This window comes from Blastocystis sp. subtype 4, assembly GCF_000743755.1.
Source record: "Blastocystis sp. subtype 4 strain WR1 chromosome Unknown seqid_0265, whole genome shotgun sequence".
NCBI lineage: Eukaryota > Bigyra > Opalinata > Blastocystidae > Blastocystis > Blastocystis sp. subtype 4.
The window spans coordinates 1524-14511 of record NW_014569282.1 but is presented as its reverse complement, the minus strand read 5'-3'; the positions used below and the strand labels follow the sequence as shown (position 1 = coordinate 14511).

Below are 12988 nucleotides of genomic sequence, written 5' to 3'. Positions count from 1 at the left end.
ACGATGCTTCAGATTTCCACCACGGCAACGAACCAGATAGATTCTCTTGGCTCCGAGCTTAGTCATGGCAGGCTGACGACCCATCTCGAACTTTCTCTTTTTGATGTTAATCACAACCTTTCCTCCGGTCAAACGACGCTTATGACGAGAATCACGGCAAATACCTATACCAGGTTAGGAACCGTTCTGCTAGGAAAATGATGTCACTTCATACCCATAAGTACTACAAATCAACGAGTGTTGGATTTCTTTGACAGTTTGCCCCAAACTCAAGATGTACAGTAGTTTCATAATTATCAACTCTTTTCGATTTTGCTTATAGAGCTTTTCCCCAGAGAATGAATAATGAAAATGAAATATATACTGTGTCAAAGAAACATCCTAAAGTTATTTAAACAATCGATAATCATCAAGATTCGGAACTGGGTCCTTACTAAGCAAATCTAGTAACTAGAAATCACATCCATTCCAAATTGATACATAACGAGAAGGGACACATACATATCCTTCCTCTTGTAGTGTCTTCACCAACTTGTTCTCTTTAAATCCATCAGGAAGAATGCAGAGTTTTAAAGCATTCTCTGTATCTGCACTGTAGATTAACCGTTTCACTGCTTGAGTGAGTGTACCTTTGGTAATAGCCACACTTCCTCCTCCTCCAGTAATGATTCGCTCCCATTTATCAGATGCAGGCAACAATGATCCAACAAGAACAATTCTATATCAAATCTATTCTCCAGACACTTACTTTGCTCCTCTGAATACAGTGCCACCTTCTTTTCGCAATCGTCGAATACTGGTTCCTGTAATGTTGCTTTTGCTATCTGCTGTACACCATTCATATTCTTCTTCATTCACCCATCTTCCTACAGCCTTGCTAGCCGTCAGATACTCCGGTCTCAAAATCCACATTCCACACGCAACGGCTCCCAAATACTTCTCTGTTCGCTTAGGAGATGGAATAATGAAGTGTGTAGCCTCGGGTGAGAATGTACTATGAATGATAATGTACTCTTGAGACATACTCATGAGTCTGAATCACTCGACCTCCAAGCTGTGTGATTATCTCTGTAGCATCTTCTAGTCCTTCGCTACTGAGTAGGAACACTTTAGAATTCATCAGAGACTCTTCATTTCTCGGAGTGAGTGTTGGTCGTTTCGATGAGACTGAAGACTCATCCAGAGGCCGTTTTTCTGACAATGGTTGAAGAGGCTCACTCTTGGTAGCGGCCATAGAAGCTAGCATGCTTTGAGGAGCCAGAAGTTGGGACTCATCAGGTGCTATTGGAGATGATGGTGGTGATTGGAGTACTGATGATGGTGGCTCTTGTACTGGTGCTGAAGGTATTGATGGTACGAATGGTACAGGTACTGGCGATGATGGCTCTTGTACTGGTACCACCACAGGAGAAGCTGGAGTTACCTGCCCTTCAGGCATCATCCCAACACCATTTAAAGCAGCACTCATCTCAGATTCTGATCCCTCTTCATCTGCTGTGGAGATTTCATCTTCATTTGCTTCCTTCTTCTCCTTTAGAAGATATGACTCTTCATCCACCCGACTCCATGTCTTCAAACATGCTAATAACCATTCCACAGAAACGATCTTCAGGTTACTCTTCCACAATCTCGCCGCTACATATTTGTCACTATTCTTCATTCAAGTCAAACTATATCACCTCTGTTCATTTCCACAGATTAAATGAGTAGTGAAGTCCTTACATAAAGGACCCATATAACAACCTCCAACCGTGTCAATGGCGCATTTCACTTCTTCACGGGTAGGAGATGAATCCATAGAAAATCCAGTAATACTGATGATGCAAGAACGCATTTCCGGAATAAAAGAACTAGAAATCAACAGATTCCCCAAAATCGACTTTGGTGTAGGGAAAAAGAGAATTGAATCCCATGGATTCAATTGAGTTGTAGAAAGACGAGAATACTGGTCGATACAGGAGTACAACCAATTACTAGACAGAATTGAGACCGGATAGTTTCCAAGTATTGAAACTAATCTTCGACGTTGTCCAGATTTCAAATAGGGACATATAATATGAGTTAGAGGACCTAGTAATCAATCAACCGAAAAATGTAAACCTTGAGATGATCGAGGAGAAATATACTCAGAAATTGTTCTTTCAAGTGTGTTAAGAAAGGGAAGAACCTTCCCTCCCATCAACTCAATGGAATAGGATAGAAAGAGTCGTTCAGGACTAAAATAAGAGGAAAACATTAGATCTACCAATCTACAGAAGGAAGAAATAGAAAAGAACAATTCTACAGATTATTTCTTCTAAGACAATTTTACCTTGAATGCACTCTTGTACTCAACTGGACACCCTTGAAACAGTTTATTCACTGATTCTTGAATATCGTGTTCCCATTCATACACAAACTGCGTATTAGGAACATAGAAGGAAACAGAAGCTATGAATAAATGCAATGATGATGGAAAATACCATCCTGAGCATTGACTGGTTTAACTAGATACTCCGTCTCATCAACCAACTGCTGTGCATGGATACATGCTTCAATCCACCCCTCGCTCACAACACGAATTTGAGGGAAGGTGTATACTTCTGCAGGTAGATCCGTTGATTGGGTTGAATTGAATACAATAACATGAGTGCATTGACTCATAATGGATGTCAGTACCTAAAACTAAACATAAAAGAGGATAGAAACTTGAGCCCCATGATGAATACACAATGGAAGATAGACTTGATTCAAGGGAATAGAACAGTTGCAAAAATAAAATACCAACCCAGAAAAGTAATGAAATGGATCAGACGAATAACTCCTCTACACAACTGAGAGAAACAAATCCAGTACTAACAACAGGAAGACTGTAATGCAGGGAATTGGAGATAAATACCCATTTGGGAGTAACAAAAGAGCAAAAAACAGAATCGCTCACCAACTTCCGAGTGACTCCAAAATCCGATGAATCACAAATGACATGTGTCACATCGTCGTCAATAATGGACTTATACACAGCATTTCCAGTTCTCAGCATAGAAGCCATTTTCTCACTATTATCTCCTATCCTCCGTGCTGTAGGCGGTGCGATATAGAAGATCACACTATCAAACACGCCAATCATCAAACTTGAGATTAATAGTGGGAAGAGTGAATAAACAAGATGGAGTGGATATAACACAAATAGTCTCTGATACAATTGATTTCAACAAAAATACTGCTATCAATACTAATCACTGGTCACGTTTAATAAGAAGGGGTCTTTCCTCTGTATTCTCGTCGTTGCTCTCCAGATCAATGCGATCCTTTGTCGGTTGCAACAGTGTAATCTTGGGTGAAGACTTTAATTTGTTCTTATCCATCTCTCGGCTACGAACCACAGAATACATGAATGTTCCAAAAAGCACACATGCAGTACCTATCACAGATCGCATAGACATCTTGTCACCAAGGAAAAGGACCGCAATAATTGTCTGCACACATGCTTTTGCGGTACCTGAAATATTGTGTGTAAGAGGAGAAGTCAAATTAATCTGAGCAATAGTGACAATGCCGATTAGGAATCCAAAAATTCCAGCAGCATTCATGACAGCCCAGAAAACAAGTGAATAGAAGGAAGACCAATGTTCCCGGATGATATCTCGTTCAAAAATGACAATCAGAGGGATGAAAAGGATGACCGAGTTCATATTGTTCTATTATTAATCCAATTCATAGAAAATACATAAAAGCAGAGCTTCCAACTATTATTATCGACGCGAGAAATCATCTTCTTCGTGTAGATACTGTTGAGAGAAACGAACAGAGAAGAAAGTACACCAAACACAGTTCCTAAGAAAGAGAAGTCGAGCTCACCTTCACTTCCGATATAGAAACCAAAGAGGACAACACAACAGCAAGCAATGACTGGACAAGAGGTTGTAATACCCAAGAATAGGTATCTAATTCATGATAATAACCAAATATATCAACGAGAGAACAACATTAAACACAATTGTTAAAGATCTGGCCACAAGATAAAAGGAAACCTTAACATATTTCAAACATAGGTTGTTGAATGTGATCATTCCCACAAATACAAGAGAAAGAGGAAGGATAGATAAGGCAACACGGATCTCATAATGCTGTTCCGGGAATTGATGGACAAACGAAGCTATAAATCAGGAAGAAAATGGACTGTTACACTCTTTCGTATTCTTACCCCACTTTCCTAGAAGCCAGCAGATAAATGCGGTAATGACACATTGATACCTAGAAATTAATACGTATATGACGTGGATACCAAGTGATAAAGAAAGGAGCACGAATACTATTATTCTTGGACAATAAGAACTTGTTCATCAACACCATGGAGATTGAGATAACGAAATATGCTATCACAACGAGGGCAATTTTCACCTTTTCACTTAGTTCAATGGTCATTAGCTCGTTGGAAAGAATGTGATTTACAATCCTTTTCGATCCGTGATGTCAGCAGCCCATCATCACTGGAATCACCACGTATTAAGGAGGTTTCCCAATCGGATTGTTATCTGGGTTCTTTGTGTTTTCGTATGTGGAGTTGTCTATATCAACATCCGATTTATGAAATCGCTATCAACTGTTATGCCTGTACGAACTGTATAATGGTTATTCCATTTAGTCAATGAACCGAAAACCTGATGAGTTTGAATCTGTGTTATCACTTCCACAAGATGTACAAATTGAAGATAGAGTGATTTCAGTCCCTCCTATTGTTCTTCACCAGCCCATGAAGGAATGTAGTCCCAAACTGTTACCATTATTAGAGAAAGTAGCTATCAATAATAATGTAATCATTTCCGTCTTTGACTATTCATTCCTATCACAGTTCTTCTCTTTTTATCATAATAGTATTATTCCTCTTGGAATTACCAATTTTATCGCGTTTGCTTTAGATAAACGTTCTTATTCAGTATGATTGGATGTATGATTCAACCATAGGTTTTGGATAAATGGGGTATCCCCTGTATTTTACTTGAGTTGGATACAGCAGATAGTACCATTTCCACTTCTGACTATGATACAAGTGCCTTTGTAAATAAGGTTAACATGAAAACGATGGCAGTCATTCACGTTCTTCGCAGTGGTTACAATGTGCTTCTAACAGATGTGGATGTGGTCTTCTTTAAGAATCCCTTTGATTTCTTTACCTGTTTAGGCTGTGATATTCACATTCAACGGGAAGATCGTTCGAGCAGATCACACGAACGTAATAGTGGTTTCATGTTTGACAGTTGATTTGCCTTCATTCTAGTTATGTTCGAAATACACCTCGTAGTCGATCCCTTTTCGATCTAGCCTGGGAGAACTACCAGAATAATCGAAATCTTCGTCAGCAACCTGCTCTCAACAATGCCATTGATGTGATGTTACGTGAAAAGCTACGAATGCAACTGCTTCCATTAAATAAGTTTGCTCCAGGATGGGTATTTTTCGAGAACTTGCATTACAACTCCTTAGACTCCCTTCCATGTAAATTCGGAAATACCATATTTTATGTAGGTGATGACTGTGTAATGTTCCATAACAACTGGATTGTTTCATCAAATGCAAAGGAATATCGTCTGAAAGAGTTGGGATTGTACCACTCGATGGACTCATATTATTCGAATTCTACAGCCAAATACATCACTTATGAATCACTGAGTCCTGATAGTTCCATTGGTCAAGAGGAAAAGGTCTTAGCAAGTGCACTGCTTACAGCAATTGCATTAAATCGGATCTTGATTCTCCCAGAATTCAAGTGTCATCGAGATAATGAAATTGAGATTCAGAATGAAGAGTTGTTCAATCATCCTCAGAATGTGTGTACAATGAATACGTATTGGTGTATTCGGCAGTTTGATGAGGCTTTTGCATTGTATTATCGCGAACACATATCCTCATTCGAATCTTCTTTCTCTTCCTTAACCATACTCTTTCTTGATTAACCCTCAAGTTCCTGAATCAATCCGAAATGAGTTTGAAGCAGCTCCAATAATATATCCTGATGTCGAGAGGAAGATTCTAAATCCCACTCTCGTTCGTCAATTATTCGCTGAATACGAGTCCTATCGACTTATTAAATTGAATTCTATTCCCTTTACTGTGAGAGATGCGGAATGGGCAGGTCGTCTCTTATCTGCATTCAAACGATCTGGATATCGCCAGTACGAGTGCAAGCATTAATTTAGTAGTTGACTTTTCCTCACTATTTGTTCGATCATCCTTTTGTGTTCATTACTTCCAGCAACAAACATATTATCGTGGTTAAGTTATAATCGAAGCAGGTTGATTTGGAGAGATTGACGACTCTTCGGTTCCCACAGACTGAATCATTCCTAGATTCATACTACGAATATCGCTAACACTCGGTAGAGAACTAATCACTGGAAATGTATTAACCGAAGATGTCCCATTCAGAACAGATACAGTACCATTAAAGCCTACATATCATCAAATAATCAAATATTCATACTTGGAATCGACTGTCCAGATATCGGAGTAACATTGGGAAATTGAGATTGAACTGAAGTCTGGTTAGTATCAAAGGCTGGAGCAGGAATATCCGTCCATAAGGATCCACGTTGCGTACTTTCCATCGCACGATTTAAGAAGATCACTCCTTCAATGCCATCGATGATCGAAGTCTATTCATGTACTCTATCTCCAATCCCTACATATTCACTCTGCAAAGTCCGAATATCCTTCCGTAATATTGAATCCATCGCATTAAAGAATGCATCATACATGTTGGACATGGCTTCAATAAATCCTTCTGCGTGACCGAATGGGAGCCTACTATATCGCATTCGTAAATGATCCAGAACAGGAACAGAATCGGGAGTTAATACTTGTTTGTTCATATGAATTCTCTGAAATACTAATTCATTGCTACGTCGTAGATCCCAGTGAATAGATCCAGATAAACCATCTACTTCAATCTGGATATCATTATCATGTAATAAAGACATCTTGGATACAGAAATATGACAGAATGCTCCTTCCTTCATTTGAACCAGAGCAGTTCCATTATCATCCATGATCCGATTATTGTAAGATCGAGCTAAACATGCTGAAACTCTACTTGGTGTCATTTGTGTAACATAACGAGCTAATTGATAAGCCTGAAGACCAAGATCAGAGAAACAATAAGAAATACCTGCTTGAACAGAATTCATTTTCCATGAATTTGTATCTCGTTCTAAAATACCAGCATTCTGAAAATAATTCACACGAATGCTAATCACATCTCCAATAGAGTTGTTGTAGATCAAATCACGAGCATATCGAATCATTCCAAAGCAAGAATAAGGGTAACTCATTGCTACAAGAAGATTCTTCTCTGTTGCTAATTCCGATAGTTTCACTGCCTCTTCTTCCGATAGACACAAAGGTGTTTCACACATCACATGAAAACCATGCTAATAGTGAAACAAAACTCAAAACAATACTTCCAATGCTAATGAAGCAATTGAGTAATGGGTACTGCTTGGTGTAGCTATACAGACGAAGTTCATTCGTTCTGAATCTGGAAGCTCGCTTTCCCTTTGTATCATGTCTTCATAACTACAGGTGAGAATAATTACGACCCATACGTTTTGTATATACGATTTCTGTGAAGATTATATTGGCTACCTGATACTTTGGACTTTTGAGGATCCGAGGAAAAACAACCACACACCAATCTCGCCCTTCTTCCAAGAGTAGCTATAAATAACTTACTAGAACAAAACAAACCTGCTGTTATATGAAGAGGACCCATCACAGAACCAATGCCTCCACCAACAATACCCATTTTAAAAACAGTTCGTACTGTGATCTAGTATTCAGTATATTCATATATTTCTACATCCTGTCCTGGGAAAAACGAATACATCGGAGATATCTCCTGGGTTCGTTGAACATCATACCGCGATGATGACAAATCAATAGGTCGTGTTAAACCCTTGTATAATGCCTATGATGAAAGGACAAGAATAATTCCACTTCTTTGTATTGAGGACACTCTCTTAGGTGTTCCTTCATGCGATTTGCATGAGCGGTGAATTCCCTACCACAATGGCGACAACGAACACGTCTAGCTTTGAAAGAACCCTCTTTCTCGCCCTCATCGAACTCCCCCCAGACATCTGCGCGTTTTCGTCCCATTGAGGAATTCAACTGTTGCAGAATGGATACTATGATAATCAATACATGTCTAAAATCACTGAACGTATGGGGATCAAACAACAAACATTTGAATATGCCAATATTGCAGATTCATTTTCATGCACATCGACTATACTCAACGACTCTGTAGCTGTCAGAGTCTCCTTTCTCTCCAATTTCTCCTTCCCTTTTCTTCCCTTTGTTATCCGTCGCACCATGTTATCACTATCAGCAAACACATTAGAAGTACCATGGTTTTGTCCATTGTAGATTCGAGTGAACGAACTCCTGGTTTTTCCAGGAATCTGTTCAAATCGTGTTTTCCCTTGTCCCAACTGCGTACCGTTCAGCACATCCACTAAATCATCTCTTGTTATGCCATATTCATCCATTCGTTCAATTGTTCCATGAACCTATAAATGAGAATTACTATTGATTACTGACATCTTCTTGTGTAAGTGGCCGCAAGAGATACTGATTCAGCATGTCAAAGTAATCCATCACAACAGCACGACGACTTCCAGTGATGTTCATGTTGATATGCGTTTGTAGCTCTCCCACGGTTCGCATGTTTTTGCGTATTGTAGAGTACTTTCCCAACATCCTTTCAATGAAACCCTCCAATCTCACATACATAGGGAACCGCGGGAATACATACTTTCCAGTAGCCTTCATTCCTCCTCGTATAGTGATCATAGCCATAGAAGGTAATAATGACCAATTCTATTTCTGAATCCATCTCCCATAACACACGTTGGTTTTGAGGATAGTATCATGAAGCATCTCCAAATCACACATGGCTTCAGCTGCCTCAGCCATCTGTGCAACGACATCCATTGAACCTCCATTACTCTTGATGGAATCAAGATAGTTCTGTTCCACAAGTAATGGAGTCATTTCATAATCACTGAAATACATGTTATATCGATCTTTCAGGGCATGAGATGTTGGTTCGATTAGCAATGCTTTAGCGGCTTCGAAAGGAGTGATACTCATTAATGGATCCTTTGAGAATGAACGAAGAACTCCAGAAATGGATGATGAAGGAGAGAGTGTAGAAAGGAGTTGAATCTGATTTAGGATCTGTCTAAAATCACCTCCAGTACTCTCAATCATCAATTCCAGAGTCTCCTTATCGATGTTCAGTTGTTCTCGCTTACAAATCACTTGAAGACGACTCATAAATTCCATTCTAAATTGAATTTCAATCAAAATACTACGTAGAAGGACGATGAAACATCAAATCATAGCAATTTGAAGCTAAATTCTTCACTTTGGGACTATCGTGATCATTACAGATACAGATTATCGGAGTCTGTGTTGTTTTTATTATTTTGATCTATATTTTTGTCATTCCAAAAATACCTACTAGTTCTTGTATACCACCTCGATCCCCACTACTCATTCCATCCACTTCATCCATCACAATTACCTTCCTACTGTTCTTCTGGAGTATTTGACCTCCAACACGAAACCCATTAAGGGTACGTGCAGATACGCTATCCTTCAAGAAATCCCTTACAGAAGACATGTTTCTCTTATCACTGGCGTTCAATTCAATTACGTCATACTTCATTAAACGGCAGATAAGAACTGCTGCTGTGGTCTTACCTATTCCAGGAGGACCACTAATTAAGATAGCTCTTGCTCCTGGATTCTGTTTATTCCAAGCGATTTCAAGTTTTTCTACAATAATAGAAGAGAGATGTAACAACTTGTGATATGAACATCATCCCACTGTTCTAACCATTGCTTCATATTCAGAATCGTCTGTCTATTTCCAACCAAATCTTCTAAACACTGAGGTGCATATTTTGATGTCAACAGTCTAATGGGATATAGAATACTCAATCATACGTTGTATCCAATGTATTTAAATGATGAGAAGCCTTCTCTTCCTTCTTTAATCGTTCTTCAAGTTTTATAACTTCCTTCTGTTCCTCTTCTTCTTTTTCCTTCAAGTACTGTGCAGAACCCTCAGGATCACTATCACGAATCATCTTTAAGAGGGTATCTTCGTTTATAATCTCCACTCCCTTCTCTATTGCTGCTTTATACTTTGATCCTTCGGTGATAGGACGTCCATCTTCCATTTCAAATCCTGCTATCAAATAGGTTGTCTTCTTACTCACTGCTGATCGTTCAGTTCTACTGTTGAATTATTCTGTAATATATACCCTCCATATTGTTGAATCAAGTTACTCATCTCTTCTCGTGTCAAACTTTCGTTCAAACCAGTCAGAACAAAAATCATTCCTTCTAAGCAATCTGGTTTTCCTCGAGGAATCGGTTTACTGCCATGTTTGGGAGGATCCTTTGGAGTTGACATCCAACGTGGTTTGTACGCCCCTGAAATAGCTCTCTTCTGTTTGGGTTTGGGTTCTTCTTTCGGTTCTGATTCCTCCTTGATTCGAGATTTGGTTGGCTCCTTCTTTTCAATTACAATTTCAGTTTCTGTGGACTTTGATTTCTTTGACCGTGGCTTCTTTTCCTCCTTAGTTGCTACAATCTGAGCTTCATCCTTTTCAAATGCATCTCCTGAATCAGAATCCACAATAGTTCGCTTCTTTGTAGCCCTCTTTTTGGGTGGATTTGATTTGATGGAGGAGATCTTACTAGTTGCCGTCTTCATAGACGAAGATGCTGATAATGAAGACTGTTTAACAACATTTTTCTTTCCTTTTGTCTTTGAATCTGTTTTATCCGGCAATGTACAATCAATAATAGATGAATCGTCTACTTTTGATTTCTTGTTTGCAGGTGCCTCTTCTTCTGAAGATCGCTTCTGCTTGGGTCCCTTCTTCTAAAAATGATTTCATTAATATTTAGATACAAAAAGCAAACGAATATCCATATGACTATGTGATCCGAAGTGAATTAGAAGAGATAGAACAGTTCAATACAATGATATGAAAAATGGAATACCCAAATAATCCTGATTATGTGGATCTTAGAGTCTATTGTATTGATAGTGAAGTCAATAAACGAATCCCTTGATAAGATGAATAAAATTTTGATTACACACTATAGGGGCATACCTTGTTAATCATATTATCCTTCGTTTCACTGTAGTAATGTCCAATTCAAATGAAGAGGTGCGACATACAGCTGATGACGCTATTATTAGCAAGATGTAATTCTAAATGGGATGAGTTATCACAAGGTCGTGTATACAAAAAGGATATTATAAAGACCGATTTGTATCATATTTTGTGAAGAGAACAGCAAAGCGTACTCCACTTATCAATCGAGGTACACACCTGTTGGCCTTTCTCCTGTAGGTTATTACTCTCGTGTTGCAGCTGTTGAACTACTTGTGGAGCGTTTCATAGTCAAAGCAGATCGCAAATGTCAACTCATTAGTCTTGGAGGTGGGTATGATACCCTCTTTTTCCGTCTTTGTGTATGACTGAATGAGAAATCTTACTTAGGAAAGGAACTTACAGCCAGAGTTGTTTGTGGACCTGGATTATGAAGAAACTTGCTTGAATAGAGCTGCGATCATTCGAAATCAAATCCCTCTTGCGAAAGTGGTATTTGGAGAAGATACAGTCGTAGACACCCATTTACGTATTCTCATGGTTTTTCTTTCATTTAGTTTCTCCATCTATCGATACAAAACATTATATTCTGCATCCTATAGACTTGACAGATTTGGAAGCTGTGAAAGCGTTTTTTTCAAATGACCGCATTAATAAAGAGTTTATTATCTTTATAACTATCACATTTAGGCTTCCAACCTTGTTTCTCTCAGAATGTGTGTTAATCTACATCGAACCTGATTCTATCAACCCAACACTCCAGTATATCCAAAATACCTTTCCAAATAGTGGATTTGTTGTATATGAGCAAATTCGTCCTTTGGATCCTTTCGGAGCAATGATGGTGAAGAATCTGAATGTAGATTTCACTCATTCTTTTAATGAAATAGGAACGTGGATGTAGTTTGTTAGGAATAATGAAATACCCAGAGATCCAGGATCAGATAGCTCGATATGAAGGATTTGGGTTTACAAAAGCGTATTGTAATGACATGGACAAGCTCTATTCGTGGTTTATTACTGATGCTGATAGAAAACGGATTGAACGAATTGAGTATTTTGATGAGTATGAAGAATGGCATTTGATTCAAGGCCATTACTGTATTCTTGTTGCTGCTCAAGGTAATCTCAGTGAGTGGTTTGATAATTGGATTGCAAAAGCTTTGTCTGTTTGTTCAGGAACAATTAGAGTCATCCTTCCATATGATTATTCAATCAACTTTCATTCTTTGATATCAACAGATACCGATAGGCATTTAAAGTCATATAATTGAATATTAACAAACACTCAGAACAAGATTACAGTTGACCACAGTTCACAATAACAACGTCCTCCTTTGGCTTGTCCTGATTACCAACTTCGGTGTTTTCAATGGCATGAACAACTTCCATTCCTTTAACCACCTTTCCGAACACCACATGCTTACCATCAAGATGAGGACAAGGTACTGTTGTGATGAAGAACTGAGACCCGTTGGTATTGGGACCAGCATTTGCCATACTCAGAAGTCCAGGCTGATTGTGCTTCAGTGGGAATCCTTCATCAGCAAACTTCTCTCCATAAATTGATACACCACCAGTTCCATTCTACTGATCACATCATTCTCCAATCTATACAGCTTTTGTAAAATCACCTCCTTGAATCATAAATTGCTTAATCACACGATGGAAAATACTATTCTTGTATGACAGAGGAACACCATCAGGAGTAGTTCCCTTCTCTCCAGTACACAGACAACGGAAATTTTCGACTGTCTTAGGTAACTACAATTAGAACATCAGTTAATCCTCCTACCAAATGAGAGTACAGACGC

General features: G+C 38.7%; 6 protein-coding genes across 6 annotated transcripts; 2 read left to right on the top strand and 4 right to left on the bottom strand.

The window, feature by feature from the left end:
• Window positions 1-387: 387 nt before the first annotated feature.
• On the bottom strand, window positions 388-3106 carry JH06_3800 (hypothetical protein; the record flags this gene model as incomplete). The annotated part of the gene is given in 13 exon segments (XM_014670506.1): window positions 388-450; window positions 502-718; window positions 749-994; window positions 1026-1423; window positions 1448-1649; window positions 1680-1850; window positions 1863-2070; window positions 2101-2216; window positions 2254-2280; window positions 2304-2430; window positions 2463-2658; window positions 2689-2805; window positions 2825-3106. 13 exon segments carry the CDS (start codon window positions 3104-3106, stop codon window positions 388-390), a joined length of 2370 nt encoding a protein of 789 aa, XP_014525992.1.
• A 109-nt stretch (window positions 3107-3215) lies between these two features.
• Window positions 3216-4404, bottom strand: JH06_3799 (GDP-fucose transporter; the record flags this gene model as incomplete). Its single annotated transcript, XM_014670505.1, has 5 exons — window positions 3216-3677; window positions 3707-3923; window positions 3955-4135; window positions 4166-4233; window positions 4265-4404. 5 exons carry the CDS (start codon window positions 4402-4404, stop codon window positions 3216-3218), a joined length of 1068 nt encoding a protein of 355 aa, XP_014525991.1.
• A 183-nt stretch (window positions 4405-4587) lies between these two features.
• JH06_3798 (glycosyltransferase) lies at window positions 4588-5933 on the top strand (the record flags this gene model as incomplete). The annotated part of the gene is made up of 4 exons (XM_014670504.1): window positions 4588-4602; window positions 4625-4915; window positions 4945-5228; window positions 5258-5933. The coding sequence occupies 4 exons, from the start codon at window positions 4588-4590 to the stop codon at window positions 5931-5933; spliced, it is 1266 nt and encodes a 421-aa protein (XP_014525990.1).
• Window positions 5934-6252: 319 nt separating this feature from the next.
• JH06_3797 (hypothetical protein) lies at window positions 6253-7280 on the bottom strand (the record flags this gene model as incomplete). The annotated part of the gene is made up of 3 exons (XM_014670503.1): window positions 6253-6428; window positions 6461-6632; window positions 6663-7280. The coding sequence occupies 3 exons, from the start codon at window positions 7278-7280 to the stop codon at window positions 6253-6255; spliced, it is 966 nt and encodes a 321-aa protein (XP_014525989.1).
• An 891-nt stretch (window positions 7281-8171) lies between these two features.
• On the bottom strand, window positions 8172-10987 carry JH06_3796 (replication factor C subunit 1; the record flags this gene model as incomplete). The annotated part of the gene is made up of 10 exons (XM_014670502.1): window positions 8172-8546; window positions 8578-8737; window positions 8768-8856; window positions 8887-9325; window positions 9354-9472; window positions 9503-9847; window positions 9881-9907; window positions 10062-10281; window positions 10311-10936; window positions 10967-10987. 10 exons carry the CDS (start codon window positions 10985-10987, stop codon window positions 8172-8174), a joined length of 2421 nt encoding a protein of 806 aa, XP_014525988.1.
• A 523-nt stretch (window positions 10988-11510) lies between these two features.
• JH06_3795 (leucine carboxyl methyltransferase) lies at window positions 11511-12448 on the top strand (the record flags this gene model as incomplete). Its single annotated transcript, XM_014670501.1, has 4 exons — window positions 11511-11536; window positions 11627-11703; window positions 11732-12033; window positions 12065-12448. 4 exons carry the CDS (start codon window positions 11511-11513, stop codon window positions 12446-12448), a joined length of 789 nt encoding a protein of 262 aa, XP_014525987.1.
• Between the last annotated feature and the right edge of the window lie 540 nt (window positions 12449-12988).